The 17,032-nt window shown below is 39.9% G+C and overlaps 1 protein-coding gene across 1 annotated transcript in view; it reads right to left on the reverse strand.

Annotated features, from left to right (window-relative positions):
* Window positions 1–17,032, reverse strand: part of LOC146682478 (CCR4-NOT transcription complex subunit 3-like) — a 42,987-nt gene that overhangs the window by 22,155 nt on the left and 3,800 nt on the right. Inside the window, exons 2-5 of the mRNA XM_085445911.1 lie at window positions 13,339–13,401; window positions 7,201–7,268; window positions 4,990–5,064; window positions 2,354–2,443 (exon numbers count right to left, since the gene is read on the reverse strand). Coding sequence (XP_085302037.1) covers window positions 2,354–2,443; window positions 4,990–5,064; window positions 7,201–7,268; window positions 13,339–13,363 — 258 coding nt within the window. The 5' untranslated portion in view covers window positions 13,364–13,401. The remainder of the gene's footprint in view (window positions 1–2,353; window positions 2,444–4,989; window positions 5,065–7,200; window positions 7,269–13,338; window positions 13,402–17,032) is intronic.

The following is a 17,032-nucleotide window of genomic DNA, read 5'->3' on the forward strand; positions in this document are numbered from 1 at the left end:
CTGCTGCTGTGACAGGATTGTTAGTTCAGCACTGTCACCTTATTGCAATCATCCATAAAATGTGTAGCTAAGCTGTCGAGCTCAGATAAACTGCACAGCGAGTCTTTAACATTACGCTGCTGCTACTCGGCCGTTTTTAAATATCTTTGTTTGTGTTTACACCTCCAGCCACCGGATGGCGCTTCTTTATATATGCTGCTTAAATGAGTGCAGATAAAAGGTGTGCAGCAGTGGTGACAGGTGCTGACTATTAGAGGAAAACACTTGAGACGCTACAGAGATGAGACAACCAGTGGATAGATTTATGCACGTGGAGTAATGTGGTTCTCTTGTTTCATTTCACAACTTCATATGGACACAGTGCCTGAACAAATGGAAATAAATGGAGCTCTGGAACTTTAAACCAGTTTAAATACATGATCATTGGAACTAGACATGAATATTTCATTTTTAAATATGAATTATTATTGACAGCCCAAATACAAACCAAAGGTTTGTTCTTATAATTTGTTGAACCCTTTTTCAGGGTTTAGAGTAATCCTCTATAAAAATGCAGGGTTCATAATTTTCCAAACACCTGTCATTATAAAGCACCACAACAGTGAAAACCATCTAAAAATGGCATTACAGTTGAACCTAATAAAGTGACCACTGAGTGTGTAGAACTGCAGAAAATGTCATTTATTCCACTGATTTCTTAAATAATCTGAACACCAACAAAAGCGTTGCTTTAATAAATGTAGTTCTTGAACTCGAAGAGCTCCTGAACGCCTCTTAGCGGCTGATAAATGGGACATATTGTCTGTGACTGAATGTTGTTAAAGTCTCTTCTCTGCCTGCAGCGGTTTCAACACCAACCCTGCATTCACGGCTCTAAACTGCAAGTTCATCTTGGTCACATTTCTGTGTAAACACCCAGTAGGTTGTGAATGATCTTTTGCTGTTGAGGCAACATGTTTCTAACAAGCTCCCTCCGCTTCCTGCAGGACTGTAATTTCAGGTCAACCAACAAAACTGCAGGAAAACTCGAAGAACGTCTAAAAGGGACCTCTGCTGAGTTGCAGAGGTCCCTCATTGTGCAGGCAGGTGGTTCACATTCAGTCCATCTCAAAAGCCCTCATCAAAGGCTCACGTGGCTCCGAGGCCTGGAGGACAGGTGTTAGATAGCGGAGCAGATGAAAATGGGCGCAGCTCTTTAATCTGAGCCAGTAATCTAGGGAATAATTTTGGCAACACGTTCACACCGTTTCTGTTTGTTGTTGAGCTTCTAAAGGCGGCACCGTCTGTGTGCATTTGAAGGTGCGGTGAGAATTTTTACAGCAATAAAAAGGAACATTTAAAACATTTCAAAATGATTTTAAACAGAAATGTAAGATAAAAAAAATAAACTTCTAGCTCAGCTGGCATTGTAAGCACTTGAAGGCAATGACTAATGAAAAAAAAAACAAAAAACAAAACAATCACTAAACTCAAAAAATTTGCAACTTTCCATTTCCACAAACTAACAGGCAATCTGCTATCCGGGAAAACTTTCCTTATCTTCCTCAGTTACAGCCACTGTACTGCAAACAATAAACGGACACTCTGTTAGGACTGAGCCTTGGGGAATCCTGTTTCTGGACATTGTCTCTCTTTTTTTAAGACATAAGTTTTAAGCACTCCGTAACAACAGCCGCCTCCTCCAGCAGGACGACGCAAAAACAGATCAAAGTCAATTACAAACTCACTGATCCCAATCTGACTGAATATCCTTGGGATACACCACAAGCCTGATCTATAGAGAGACCATCTTGTGACTTACTGGACCCAAAGGATCCATTTCTAAAGAACTGGTGCAGCTTGTGCTGCATTGTCCTCAATGAGAACTTTAAGCAGCATTATTCAGCAAAGACCCAGTAAAGACTGATATCCGTGATTAGGTTATAGTAATTGGTCAGTTCTGCTCCATCCATCTTTTAGAAGGATAAAAATTTACTGACAGAGCTGGAAAAATATAAAAAAGCAAAAATAACTGAAAACAATGAACCGTTTTCTTTAATCCACCCCAAAAAATATAAACATATATAAAATAAAAGCTCAACATTAATTAAAAACATGCACTGTTTTTCATTAGCTCTTAGTGGTAATATTACTGGGGCCAAATATTAGTGGATAACTGCAGGTAAATGGCTCCATAAAGACCACTAACCTAGCACAACTTTCAATTATTTGAGAAAAAAAAAGAAAGAAAAAAATCTCATAAAACTTGTTTATCTGACTTTTTTTTCCAGATTTCAAAACAAATAGTCCTCCAGAGTGTAAACAGGCCCTGGAGGACGTGTCATAATGACCTTCATCCTCAGTTTCTACTTACCGTTTCTATGAGTTTGCGGTTTTCTACTAGCTGCCTTTTGTCTTTGATCTCGTTTGATGCCACCCACGTCTTGATCTGGTCTCGAAGACGCTGAGGGACCAGAAGAAGAAGGCAAAAGAGGGGGGGACATAGCGGGAGAGGAGGGAGAAAGAGACAGAGAGAGACACAGATACATCAGTGAAGTCTGTGATAGGAGCGCAGCCTCCTCTCCAGCAGTCATGGGTGGTGAACATGATGTCTGCATGCAGCAAACAGGCTTGGCGTGAAGTTTGGTCCTCATGACAACACTGAACATTTCAGGCTGAGCAAGATGATATTTAATGCTACAAACACACACCTTTATGTGTGGCAGGTTAAATGATTCAAGTCAGCAAACATCTCAGCCTTCACAGTCCATTTTCAGAGACGTCAGGTTAAGATCAGCAGCTTCTGTCTCACCTGCTCACTGCTGATTGGCCACAAATTAGAACCCATTCACACCTGGTGCTAAAAGGAGTCAGGAGCTGAGTAACGATAGCCCCGCCTTAAACTGAGTGACTTCACAGAAATCACAAAAAAAGAAAAGAAAATCAACTCAATCATTCCCAGAGGCCTGTCTCTCCAGAAAACCCGTGGAAAGGTCACCATGCTGTTATCTAATTTTAAAAGATAATTCTACTTTACTTCTATCTGCTTGTTTTTTTATTGTGGCAGCTGCAGCCCTATCAGTCATGCAAACTTAGAAACGAGGATATCAGGGTAACAAGTCCAAGCTGAATCAGTTTTTACAAAAATCCTTAGAAAATGTGAGTCTGACTGAAAATAAAAGGAGAAATTAGCTGTCCTTATGCTCCCTGCATTTGAAATAGCCACCTGAACACTGGTGCCATCTAATAATGATCTCCTCCTTTCAAGAAATCTACACAAACAAAGTGGAGAGAGCAAAGGAAGTATGGCCCACAGAGTGACAACAAGAGGACAAAATACACTGAACAGTTAATTATAACCCAGAACAAGTGAAAACAGGAGGATATTCCTACGTGCTCTTTGAATTTTTTCCTTAATTTTTGTTTGTGTGCTTGTAAGTGAAAAACTTGAAAGCATGATGAAGCGAGGAGAAGAAACAAGAGAACTAAACAAAACCCGACTGAAGAGGCCAAAAGAGCAAAGAGGTTCCAGCCAATTAGTTATTGTCCGTTTCTGGTCACTTATTAAGGTAAAACAGTCACTGCTATATGTGACTGTGATGCTCTTGGTCCTGTGTTCTTGTCTTCAGGCTGGAAATGAAGCACATTTCACAGAGTGGCATTTTCCTACTTACACTGCCGAGAATAGAAAGTGAACAACATATTTTTCATGTTAAGGCACAATAAACTCAGAAATTCCATTGAAACAAAACAGGTTATGATGTGTCGCTAAGTGTGAACAGAGAATTGTTACTTTCAGATTTGATTTTCACAGTGGGCATAAAATGCTTACGCAGCTTTCTCCACGCCTCCAGAAGTTATTTGAAGTTTCTGTGATTCCATTTTTTGTTACAGGACTTTAACATTACCCCAGTCTGCTTAAAATACACCTCGTTAATCAGTTATCAATAAAGGGAGGGTCTGCGTGGATAATCTTATCAGTGGTCCAACCCTTTCGCATTTGCATTCATTTTGATTCAGTGATGTCAAAACTTGTGTGACCTGTGGGCGGTTCAGAAAGCAGAGTCGGTTGCAGAGGTGGAGGAGTTTCAGTGGAGGAGTCTCTTGCTCCTGCAAACGTGGTGCTGATTACAGGATGCATGATAATAAAAGCTATGAAAAAAACAACTCTAATCAGGCTCAAGTGTTTTCTGCTGGCGCCTGATGTGTTTTGAATTGTTACAGTTTGGGGTGTATTCCCAGCTTCTTCATTCAGTAATGTCACTGAACCTGTGAATTCAACTCAAGTTAAAGGTTTGCTGACTCAGGAAGGCAAACACCTATGTCACTTTTGTTTATTTAAGAGGAAAACCAGCGTTTCAGTGCATTTTTAATAACCGAATGGCTGTTTTCCTGGTTAAAATCTGCAGACTTTAGAGACACTGTCCTGTTGATTCAAAATATATATTGATTTGTGTCATAATATAGACTACGGAGAAGCATCATTTAACAAATCTCAGGAGGTCTCGAAGGAATGACCAGATTAAAACCCTCCTTAAACACCAACTTCCCATAATCCAGCAGTGGTTTGGTGACAATCACTGGATCTTCCAGCTTGATGTAGCACCATGACACTAAGCAAAAGTTATAACTGGCTTTCAGATAATCAAATTAACATTTTAAACCAAAAGACTGCACAGATCTTACAGCTTTTGGTCAAACTGTAGGTGAAAAACCTCTAGAAAAAACAATGGTTGCTTCCAGGAAATCTGTTTACCCTTGCTGATGACGGCTTGCACGCTGGAGGGGTTTTATTGTTCGTTTTTTAAGTTCAACATGACAATGATATGTCTGTCTTTTAATGGAGATTGCTTTTTGACTTCTCTGACTTTTTAAACTTTGGAATTATTTAAAATCAGACACATCTACCCTGAAGTTATACTGATTTAATCAGCTTTGTGGGAGCCCAGAACACCTCAAACAACCTGTCAGTGGAAAAACTTTTATTTTCTGGTTTCCTTTGTTCCTTACCTGTAGCTTTTTAATCTCTTTCTTGAGGTCTGCTTCATATTTCTCCTTCTGGTTTGTGTTGGCTGCATTGTGAAGCTGCAAAAAAAGAGAGAGACAGACGGAGACAAAGGGTCAAAGCTGAAGTGCAGCAGTGCACGCCTTCATTTTCAAAATGTACCATACTAAAAATCATCCAATCTGTTGAAAGCTTTACAGCCTGCAAGTAAAGCATGTGATCATACTCTTAAAATCACAATTATCCTGTTTAATTAGATTAGTGCTACTAACTGATTACGTAGCAAAAACAACATGATTAAGTAGGACAAAAACATAAACCTAAGAACTAAATGGGTAATAAAGTGAGACATAAAACTAACAAAGGTCATCCAAACAAACATGAGTATTTATGAAGAACACAAGCTTCTGGAAGGTCATAAGGAAACGCAGTAACTGCCAACAGCACAATAAAAAGTGGATGTAATGAAGGGAAAAAAGGCAACTGGGATCTTTGTTAATGCGCTAATGACTTTGTGCCTCTTTATTAGCAAAGCCGATGTTCACTGTGGGCGCTGCTGTGCGCTCTGGGCAAAGCATTGTTTTAATAACAGCTGTATTCACTTTGTTTATTATAAGTCTCATGAGTATTGGACATCCTGTTGTGGTAATGGCAACCTTTATTAACTACTAAGGTTAATAAATGCAGGAGTCTGATGAAACTAATGCTGCACAGAAACATTAGCAACAAATAGCCTGAGAGGGAGAAAGTGTCCCCGCAGAGCCTGAATGATAACAGATGGAACGAGCAGTCAATAATAATTGATCACTTGGTTGGCAGAGAATCTGTGAACAATAACTTAACGATTAATATATTTTTAAGACCTTTTTACAAACATGCTTCTTGAATTCTTCTTTAAAACTGCAAACAGAATATTGTCAGGACTGAACACTGATCACAGAGAACATCACGGACCTCATGTGGAGCATTTGCACTTTTTCTGAACATTTTCTAATATTAGACATTTCTTGTTTTTTTATACCTTTGTAGACTATACAAAATAAAGACATTCAGTAAATATGGGATAGAACTTGACATTGCCTTACCCCAGATATATATTAATATGATGCATGCATGCTTTCAGATAGGCACTGATAGGTAACAGAATATAATTTCGAACTTTTTGGGGTAATTTAGAAAGTGTCATCACACAGTGTGTCCAGCCATATCAGCTTTAACTGTGGCATATGTTGGTCACGTGGGTTAAGCAAAAGGGTTTATAAAATCTATTTATTTTAAAAAAGTATGAACATATTATTTTCTGTTTAATGCGTTTTGGTAAATGGTAAAATGGTAAATGGCCTGTATTTATATAGCGCTTTTCTAGTCCCTAAGGACCCCAAAGCGCTTTACACAACAAGTCATCCACCCATTCACACACAGGCAAGCTACATTGTAGCCACAGCCGCCCTGGGGCGCACTGACAGAGGCGAGGCTGCTGGACACTGGCGCCACCGGGCCCTCTGACCACCACCAGTAGGCAACGGGTGAAGTGTCTTACCCAAGGACACAACGAGCGAGACTGTCCAAGCCGGGGCTCGAACCGGCAACCTTCCGATTACAAGGCGAACTCCCAACTCTTGAGCCACGATTAAAATATTGGCAGATCTGTCTGCGTCTCTCTTAACTGCCTGTGAAACTGTGTTTGAGACAAAACTCCAGGTTCTCAGATTCTAGTGGACACATCTGAAGCTGTGTAACATAGAAATGCATGTTGCTAACCTGCTGATAACTTAGCACACCACCCTCTCACTCAAATATGGTCGCACATGCTTCAAGAACCAGCATGGCAGCATCCAACATGCTATAACGAAAGCTTCCAAATGCAGAGTACACAACTAGTAGGTGATGTCACAGCTGTCACCTCTATATTTATTAGATACAGTCTATGACATGCAATAATATCAGCCTTCTCTTTTAAGTGGCAACTCGATTTACAGACAAAGTTATAGCAGCTAAGTTGTTTAATGCGTCTTACTGTTAGATTTTCACTTTAGCTCCTCTTCATATGAAAGTAAAGCATAAACCCAGACAATCACTGTGCCACAACACCAACTGACTGCAGCATTAAAATGCAATTATCCCTCTCATCCCTACCATGACTCCATTGCAGGATATCTTTGAGTCAAAATGAAAAAACAGAAAGTTGCAGTCCCAATAATATGATTGTTTCTTACCTTTTGCCAAATATCCTCAAACTGCTCCACTCCCTCCGCTACTTTTTTCAGACATCGATCTATTTCACCTGGAGGAGACCAAAAAAGAGCAAAAAGTTCATATAAAGCATATTAGACATGTGTCTCCGTTCTAATTCAAAGAAGCTGTATAAGCAGGTCAAAGCCAGAACACATGACTTCCTCATCAAAGTCATTTCATAAGAGGTGGGAAGAACAGAGTATAAATAATAACGGATTCATCACGTCAGAGCATCACTGACCTCTTTTTTTAGTTAAACTGACTTGTGTTTAAACATGTATGAGATGTAGTCATTAGCACAGAATAATAAAAAGAAATGTCATGTTTGGGAAATTATTTAGTATATGAGCACTGACGCTGCCGATCATGGCTCTAGCTGTACTGGTTATTTGATTAAAACCAGAGTTTTTTCTACCATCAATATATTCCTGCTTCCAGGTTTGAGGCGTTCTGCTCAGCAAAGTGGCTCCAGCTTAAAAACAGGCCACTGGAGGGCTGTTTTTGTGTCGGGCACAAAGAGAAGCGATAAATGCACCATATAACAACAAGGCACTTAAAACTGTGGCTGGCATCTCATGAAATATGCATATTGTAAAAGGCACATTATGCTCCTGAGCAAGTGGTGGCACATATACAGCAGCTAATTCCCAATATCTTAGAAATGCAGCTCCATGAATAGCGTGTGGTGGATGTTTAAAGAGTCAGAAGCGATTAGGGAGTGACAGAAAGAGACAAACACGTCTAGATTTAGGCTCAACAGATTTACGTCTCCCTTCTGTGGTCGCATGGATTAGCTCGTGGCTATCAAATGTAAACAGGAAAATGCTTGCAGTCTAATTTTAACATTTCTGACCTGGACCACATCAGCCTAGTCATTCTGCTTTTTACATACCGCAGAGGAATGTCAATGTAAGTCCTGGAGTGGAAAATCATGATATGCTCACCCGTATCTCATCCAATTACAGCTTTATGTCATGGTTTACTTGGTCAGGGAAAATCAAGATCATCATAAATGTACAGCCCAGTCTCATAGTAGAATTTTAAATACTATTACATATTTTCTGAACCTAACCATTTATGTTTTTAAAGTTTCAACAACAACATAAAATATCACAGGCCAAGTGTAGAATCTGGTCCCGTGAGAGACTCAAACTGTGGTCGCTGGTATGAGTGGTGAGATTCTTCACACCACCACCAACCCCTTCAGCCTCCAGCCCCAATATTCACTTTTTCCCATTTAAAAGTGGAAAATATTCATTTAGTGTACACATGACACCAGCCAGACAAACAGCTGTGTTCAGGAAAACAAAAATAAGGATGGGAAAATTTGTTTCCAGAAACTAAAATCAGCAGATAAAGGGTGTGACTAGTTCACAGACTGTACTAAAATGCATGCACATGTGAAGTGAGGGAAAAAGGTCTGCCAAAAACCACCACACCTCCTAAACAGATATTCCCAACTTGTCATGTTTCACATGTATTTCCAGCAGCACCATGAACACACCATGATGCTCATTTGGTAAAGCGGTAGTTTGTACACAGCCTCAAAATGCAGAGTACAGAAACCAGCGGATGACATGACAGTGACAACCATGTTTTATGGACAGTGTTTGATCTCGGTACTCTCTGTGTCGGTTAAATTCTTTGCATAGATCTGCAAAACAGGGCGACTGTAAATCCCACATAAGGCAGATGATAAAGCAGGTTATGCACTGGGCATGTAACCTTGATAGGTTACTACTGCATGAGTGTGTAGCATCCTCATTTTTTCTGCCCGTCAACTGTGACATCTGATTTCTAAAACCCAGGGCAGAGATGGAAAATGCTCAGCTTTAAGAAAGAAAATGAGATTTCACAAGCAAGGGTGATGACTTGGAGTCTCTAGGAGCCAGTACGAAAGTAACATTTTGATTTCATACCCTTGTATTTCTAATCTCTTAAATACATCAGACTTTTATTTGATCCACTGTGTGTTTGCTAATGAAGATAACAGGAGTGATGAGGAAATAAGCAGCAACCAGTGAGGTCGAGAGAAACCCGCTGCTGTAGCCAAGTTGTGTGAACAAACTCCAGCTTGAGCCTGGCCTTAAACAGCCTTGATGTTAAGATACTGCCGTGGCTGTGTTATTTTTAGATGAAAGTCTACCTCCTCTGTAATAATACATTACAATTTGACAGAGCCGGGGCCGTGCTGGAGCTTGATCTTTTTTTACTCATGACAACATTTTAGGGGGATACGTATATGGGTTTTTGTTTTTAATGTGACAGCTGTTCAACCGGAGAACTCACGGGAATATCATGTGATAGGATGAGTGATGCTGAATCCTGTCAAAAAAGTGTTTTTTAGCCTGCGGCGACAAGCGTCGGCTGGAGAAACCCATCAAAGTTAAAGACATCGACGGGAGGGAGAAAAAAGCCTCGAGGTTTTTTGGTATTCACACAAAGGTCTGGGTTCAGGTTACAAGACTTGTTGTGGTGAGTGTCAGAATTTTATCCCAGCATTATCATCCAAGAGCTGTGAGTGTGGTAGTACTTGTTTAAATTTTCAAAATAAAAGTATAGAACAAAGAGCTTGACACATGCTCTAGTTTCTGTGAAAGTGTGTCAGCAGTGAGCAGACTTTTGCACAGATGTCTGCCGGCGTGCACGGATGCAATGTCACCCTGTGCACAAAAACAGGTAGAAACATTTTCACTAAACCAAAACAGGAAATGCAAAGAGACAGAAAAATTTATGAGGGAAATAAAAATGATTATACTGTGTGTATACACAGTTCACTCAAAAATTTAACGACAGCACTTTGACCCTGCATGTCAACATCAAGCCTGAAAATTTCCTTGCACACCAAAGTCAGTGATGTCAGTCAGTCAGCCAATGATGCCTTATTTCAGTTTCTATGGTTATTTACGAAGATTTGATGCAAAATGGATTTCTGACTCCAGATCCAAATCTTAAATACATAAAAATTCACAAAATTTGTTATTTTTATTTATTCAAATAACAAACCTTCCACACAACCTTCCTGGTGGAGGTAAAAATAGATAACATATGCAGTCAGGAAGGATGTGGAACTTTTAAAACAACGCCGTTCACCCCAAAATCAAATTTACATATCTTCCCTCTGGCTTGTATTGTAATTTATCCATTCAAATTACTTGGATGCGAGTTACCAAGCTTTGAATATATCAGCTGTAGAAATGCCTGCCTTCCTTTGAATAGAATCAAAATGGATGGCACTTAGCTTTAAAAAAAAACAAAACAAAACCTTTGAGGTGAAAATAAATCATCATGACCTGGTTATTCAGAAAACTCCACAAGTTTCATGTAGGAACCTTCTTCTACCTGCAGTCGCCAAAATAAAAAGCTGCCTGACAACAAGCTTACATGGCAGTTCACGCTATCAGTGTTTAGACCTTGGCAAAATCTCATCGCTGATGGATACATACTTCCTCCTGCAAAGTAATAATGTGCATAAATGTAATTTTGAACTGTCTTTTTAAATTTTAGCTCTGCCCAAGACAAACTTGTACAGGCCGAATTAACTGTGAGAAACCTCAGCAGCTTTATAAAATGATCCACTAAGGATCTTTTTATCCTATCCTGCTCATTCTGTTACATCTAATAGACAGAGACAGCAGGTAGAGAACAGTTCCTACATGAAACTGCTCACAACAGGTTTTGTTTTCTGAGTAACTGGGTCGTGAGTTTCTCATATTAATTTTTTGGCACACTGAACTAACACCAAAAAGCTAAGCACCATCTAGTTTGATTTTATTTAAAAAGAAGTGTTGGTAACTCGCATCAAAAATCATTTGAATTTTTACCCAGTGACTCTGTTTCTTACCCACGAACTCCTCTTGAGTAGATCTGGATAACTCACAGATCAAAATATTACCTTTTTATCTTATGTGCAGATTTTTGCCTAACCCTAACCCTAACCCTAACCCACACATCGGGGTTCAAGAGTAGTATGTTGGTCACATGTCCATCCGCCAGGCAACATAGTGCCGTACAAGTAGCGCGAAAAACAAACTTCAAAGTAGCGCTACACGTTCAGCGGGAGGCGTGGATGACAAGCGGCCATAAACTTGCGAAAAGCAAGTTATGCCCAACTCCACCGGTGGATTCTGACAGCGTGGAAAAGTGTGAAAACATCCATGATCACCAACGGATTTCAAAGGGCTGGACTGCTGCATGATGGAGAGGAGGACACCGCCACGGCCCTTCAGAGGGTGTTCGACTCTGACACTGACAACGAGGATTTCTTTGGTTTTGAAAGTGACAACGAAGGAAAGGAGCTGAGAGTGGATGACGAAGCCATCCTGAGCCTGTTCATATCCGACACTGGGGAAGATGGTGGTGAATGACTGACTTTTCTTCTTGTTAAAGCCGTGTCGCGGCACCTGAGCCGAAAAGGTAGTCCGAATCTATTTTTCTGGTGTGCTGTAGGTTATTGTTATGTACTACATTTGTTACTCATTTATGAAGCACAGTACATGTTTCGTACTTGTAATTACCGCTACTTGTACATATACCTAAAAAGTTATGCAAATATGTACCCATAACTTGTTTTTCAAAATAATTAATAAAAGGCGTGTGTCTCCAAACAGCCATCTCTTTCCTGACAATTCCCTTTGTGCATATTCTCTTACATATGATAAGTCAACATTGAAACACCTGCGGCTTTTAGTCAGGTGCGGCTAATGTATGTACAAAACAGGATTTTCCCCTGATTTTAGCTTGTGCGGCTAATATACAGGTGCGCTCTGTAGTCCGGGAAATACGGTACCTATCAACGTAGTGGTACATATATAAGAGAAAATAAAGTAAAGCAGAGTGAAACCCTATTTAAGAAGATCGATATCAATGTGCTTGAAGGTTTTCTGTCCTTATCATCAAGTTATGTTTGGAATCCATGTTCGGATTGCACAAACTCAACAGAAAATGTGCATTCACACTTCAAAGAGACCCGACTTTGTAAAGTGGTTAGTTCTGATGTACAGTGGAGGGCAATCTGAAACTGTCAGGCCATCTGATTTAAGCAGGCAAACACATAAAAAGCACCTGAGAGGAGAATGAGCTATGTAGGTAATTTTACTGGAGGGCAGGAAAGAATCCAGTCTGACTCCAGACTAAAGAAACAGAAAGAAGCTAAAATGACAAACTTTGGCAAAATGTAGCAGTCTTTGCACACAAAGCAAATGGCCTAGATCTTGGTTCCACTTACCTCTTACCCGTGACTTCAGTGGAAATTTCAGATTCAGGCACAGACTAATTCATGTTCTACACAGTCCTTACAAGTTCACAGAAATTTCTGTTCAATTAGAACCAAATATTTGAGTTGATGATTATAATTTTTATACAGTTGTTGTAATTTGTGTTTTAACTATTTTTTTAAAGGATGTTTTATTACAAAACAAAACATCCATCAAAAAATTGTCCTCTGTTTTTTTTTCAGGCTACTTAAATTTATTTTGGGCTATCAAAAACTGAAGAGTGTCTGCCCGAAGGGGTACCAGGGATTTTGAAATTTTGCGAGCCCTGTGCACATTAAACCAATCATCTGATGCTCCCGTACTTTCTTCTGTGCTTTTATTTGACACAGAACAAAGCAGGCAAATCTCCCATGCTTTAGTTAAAGTTAGAAAACCAAAACCAGATTTGTTTTAGCTTGCATGTGAAGCCAAACATTTCTAACCTGGCAGGATGAACACTTACGTAACTCCACAAACAAGCTGCTTGTGAACACATGTGACTTTTGTTTACAAGCCCTGGCTCTCTTTTAAACAAGCACTGTGACGTAATTAAGGAAATAAACCAAAGAAAATTTTCCACTTTTAGTCGCAAAACAAACTGCTTGCCAACGAAGCAGGTATAGGTGTGCTCATGCACTATTTATCTTTTTCCGGTCAGAGTGACACATGGGCGGAGTTTATCACAGACAAAACATCAGGGGACTTTCCAACAGCAACACACATAACACAAACTCTTCATTGAGATCAAATGAGATCTTTATTGTAATTTGTGGTTAACCTAATCCACCTGGCACCTGATCATCTCACTAATGCCCTTTTACACATGCACATGCATGCACACACACACTCAGGCAGAAATCTCACCTTGGAGTTTCCTTTTATCGGCCATGACTGATGACTAGGATGATGTCTTCATGCCTTCTTTCACTGCAGGGAAAAAAAACAGGAGTCTGCATTAATAAATCCCAGGATAGGTGTCACAGAGAAAGACTAAGAATATAAAAATGAAAGGAAACAGGATGCAGAGCGATGATGACTTGTGGAAAGATGGATGGATTGAGGACAGAGGGAGAAATGTGGACACAACTGTCCTCATTAGCTTCTAAAACTCAGTTTGGTTCTCCAGTGAGAACCTTTGGTGAGGAAGCTTCTTTAAAGGAAGCAAAAGTCGAAATGTTTCTGTGGGTGGAAGGATCATTAAAAGTTCCCAGTGCCTTTGTTTGTGATTTCTGAGGGTGTCTCACCCAGTGACTGAGGTGTTTACTTACATATGGCTCTGGCTCTATGCTGTTGTAATTATGACTACTGTACAGGTCTCCAGCTGGGAAGCATCACTCCAATCCTGACTCAAAAAGCTGGATTGAGTATCAGTAAAAATGTGCTAATCTATTCAATTCAGTTCTATGTTGCTCTGCGTTTGCCTCACCATGTGTCAGCAGCAGTGCACCAGTTGTTAGCACGAGAGCAAAAGGAGCACGGAGGAAGCTGCAAGCAAAGTGTCGGCAGTCTCGAGGTATTTCACACCTGTGATGCCAACAGCTTCTCTTTGTATGTTTGTAATAGTTTGTGACTTTACTGTAAATTGTGGTTCTCTTTCTTCTTTTGTTGCCCTGCTGAAAAACTGTGTTTTTGTTGGCAGCACACTGAATTCCCGCCACTTTTCTGCAGCTGAAAATCAAAAAAAGCAACAACAAAGTTGACAGCCGCCATTCCAGGGCAGACCTTTTGATTCAATCTGACTCAGCAGTGATACCTAACACTGCTGCGCTGAGCAGATCAGATAGAGGTGAGCAGGTACGACAGGTATGGCAGAAAAGCCGTTTATGAATATAAGTGGCTTCATCAAAAGCTTGCTTTGAGCACGTGGCCTCCAAGGTTTTCATAGCAGAGAGACACCAAAGTCATTCCTCACATTTCTTCTTCTTAAACTCAACTGATGATGACTTCATTAAAACATACAGCGATTAAAACAAAAATCTAATATTTCCAATAATAAGAGCCTAATTTCAATCACAGTTTGATAAAACAATTAGTTTTATAATGAACGGTTGCTACAAAGCTCTCGTTTTATCTTATATTATGAACCAAAGGCACCCATTGCCTTCACAGCAATGCTGTAAACAGCGGATCATCCAGTCCCCACCGCCTCCACCTCTGAAATAAATTAAATTAACTAACTAAATAAATAATACAGATTACAATTACTGGAAAAACTAAACCATAAGATGTGGACTTTTGCCATAACCGAGCAGCCCTAAAGTACTTCTGCATGCAGTTACAGTTGCAGGTGGCCTGTGTAGATAAAAATGTTTGGAAAGTAGAGCTCATCAGTCAGCACAAGAATAAATATAATACCAGCTGCAGGCCTTCAGAGACAGTTTACTGTAAATATAAACCTGGCATTAAGGTATTTTGTAATTTCATACTGTCATAGTACTATGGAAGGTCATTTAGGGTTCCAGGTGATTCGAGATACAACTGACTGCAGATAAATGATCTCAATGCCTCCAGGTGGATCGCACTTACTTGAAATGCCAATACAATGTAATTACTGCACATTTGTTTTTATGAATTTATTTTTCTTTCTGTCAGATAAATACAATCTTAATCAGCCCAGTACTGATGTTTTATTCATGCTGTGGAATCGTAATTTAACTCTACTTCTGCCCCTTGATAACATAATATTGTGTGAGAACCTGTTTTGACTACAGCTGCACTAAAACACTAAAAGCAACTCAAAGCATAATGCAGGAACAGAGGTCTGATTAAGAACATCATCTCAGTGCCTCTCTCTGGTTACATACACTAACAATTAAGTTTGCTTTAAGGGTTTATATATGACAAAGTCATTAAGTCAACTGTCAGTAATTAAAGGCATTTATATACATTCACAAGTGAGTGAACAGTGAGCGAGTTTCTTTAAGCTCATTAAAGCAATCATCACCATCATTGTTTGTTAATATCGGCAGGGGGAAAATGCAATCAGCGAGAACTAATTTGACTGCAAATTGGCACAAGCCAGAGGAGCACTTAATCAGCTGCAGAAGTTCAGATTTGATACCCAATCTGTCGATGAAGGACGAGCATTATGTGCTATTATTCATCATTACTGATCGCACAACAGGTCAGCCTCATGGTCACTACCGAAACAATGCTGTTTTTTGTTAGGGATTCACCAGCACCAGTGGCCAGTGTTTACATAACAGTTTCATTAGATGGCTCTGTGTTCAATAATTTATCATTATGCAGATTTATTTTTGTCCCTGCAAAACAACCAACGGTCCTGTCCATGAGCTCTCCTCATGTAACTTCTCCTGGCATCTCCACACGGTCGGATATCCCCGTGCTGGTACTGTTCCCAGATCGCCAAAACTAATGTCCCAGGTTCAACACTGCCAGTGACCGAGCTCATTGTTGTGATGTCATAGTTTTGCACCATCACACCACATACCAAACCGCAACTCCATAACTGTAACTACAAACACAATTTAAACCTAAATGCCTGCTTTCTCTGACTTTTGTGGACACTAGCAGATTATTTTTCCACATCTCAAAACTATGACATTATAGCAATATGATTGATCATTTGCAATGTTAAACCTGGACAAATATAGTCCATGTTATATAGCACCAACACGGGAACATCAGACACAGCAAAGCTTCCTGTGATGCCGTGTCTCGCTGGAGGAGCTGGACAACCTGCACACACCTGAATGGTTGCAGTTACTGCCTCATGCTACCAGCAGGAACAAAAACCCTTAAAAGTTGGGAGGGCTAAGCAGAGAGCAATGGTCTGCCATCAACACCTGCTTAAACCATTCCCTTTTTGGGGGTCGTCTTGATGTTGATGCCCCAGTGCACCTGTTGTCACTTAGATTTGTACTAAAGCAGCTGAAATGGATTCCTGGTGGTTTATGCTTCCTAATTGGACGGACTGACATCACTGAAGTTTAACTTACTTTATGTAAAACCGGGCTGCTCAAGTTTTCCCTCGATTTTAAAAGCAGCCAGCGAGAACAATAATGTCTTCAATGCTGATAGTAAATTTTCTGGATTTATTAATTAATTATTATAAGCCAATCGATAGACAACTGTAAGTCTGAGATATTGGAACCATTTAAGCACTAAGGTAACACAGTGAGTCAAACTCCAAGAGCCAAAAATGTTATAATTATGATAATAAATGTTTAGACTTGGAGTGAAACAGAAAACAAATAAATTTCTTTTCTATTTTCTAGCAGGTTAAGAAGCCAAAACCTTATGATAAGCAGCATAATCGAAAAAAGCCACACACAGATGAATATAGATCCTGAAATATTTCAATTCTAACTTCAAAGACATAAGAGCTGCTTCGTTGATTGGACACCCATCAAATTGAGAAGATGATCCTCATGCCTCAGAAAGCGACCAAAGTACACTTAACAAAGTCAAGTAAGGACAGGCGGTGCAGACATGTTATTAATGAGCAGCCTGAGGTGAGGCTGAGAAGATGCTGTGTCAGCTTTAAGGCGCAAACTAGCAGCACGCCACTTGTCAGGTTCAGACACGGGCCATTAAA

This window comes from Copadichromis virginalis, linkage group LG22 (genome assembly GCF_057382275.1).
Source record: "Copadichromis virginalis isolate Kocher_CV1m ecotype Utaka linkage group LG22, C_Virginalis_male_GT1.1, whole genome shotgun sequence".
In the NCBI taxonomy this organism is placed as follows: domain Eukaryota; kingdom Metazoa; phylum Chordata; class Actinopteri; order Cichliformes; family Cichlidae; genus Copadichromis; species Copadichromis virginalis.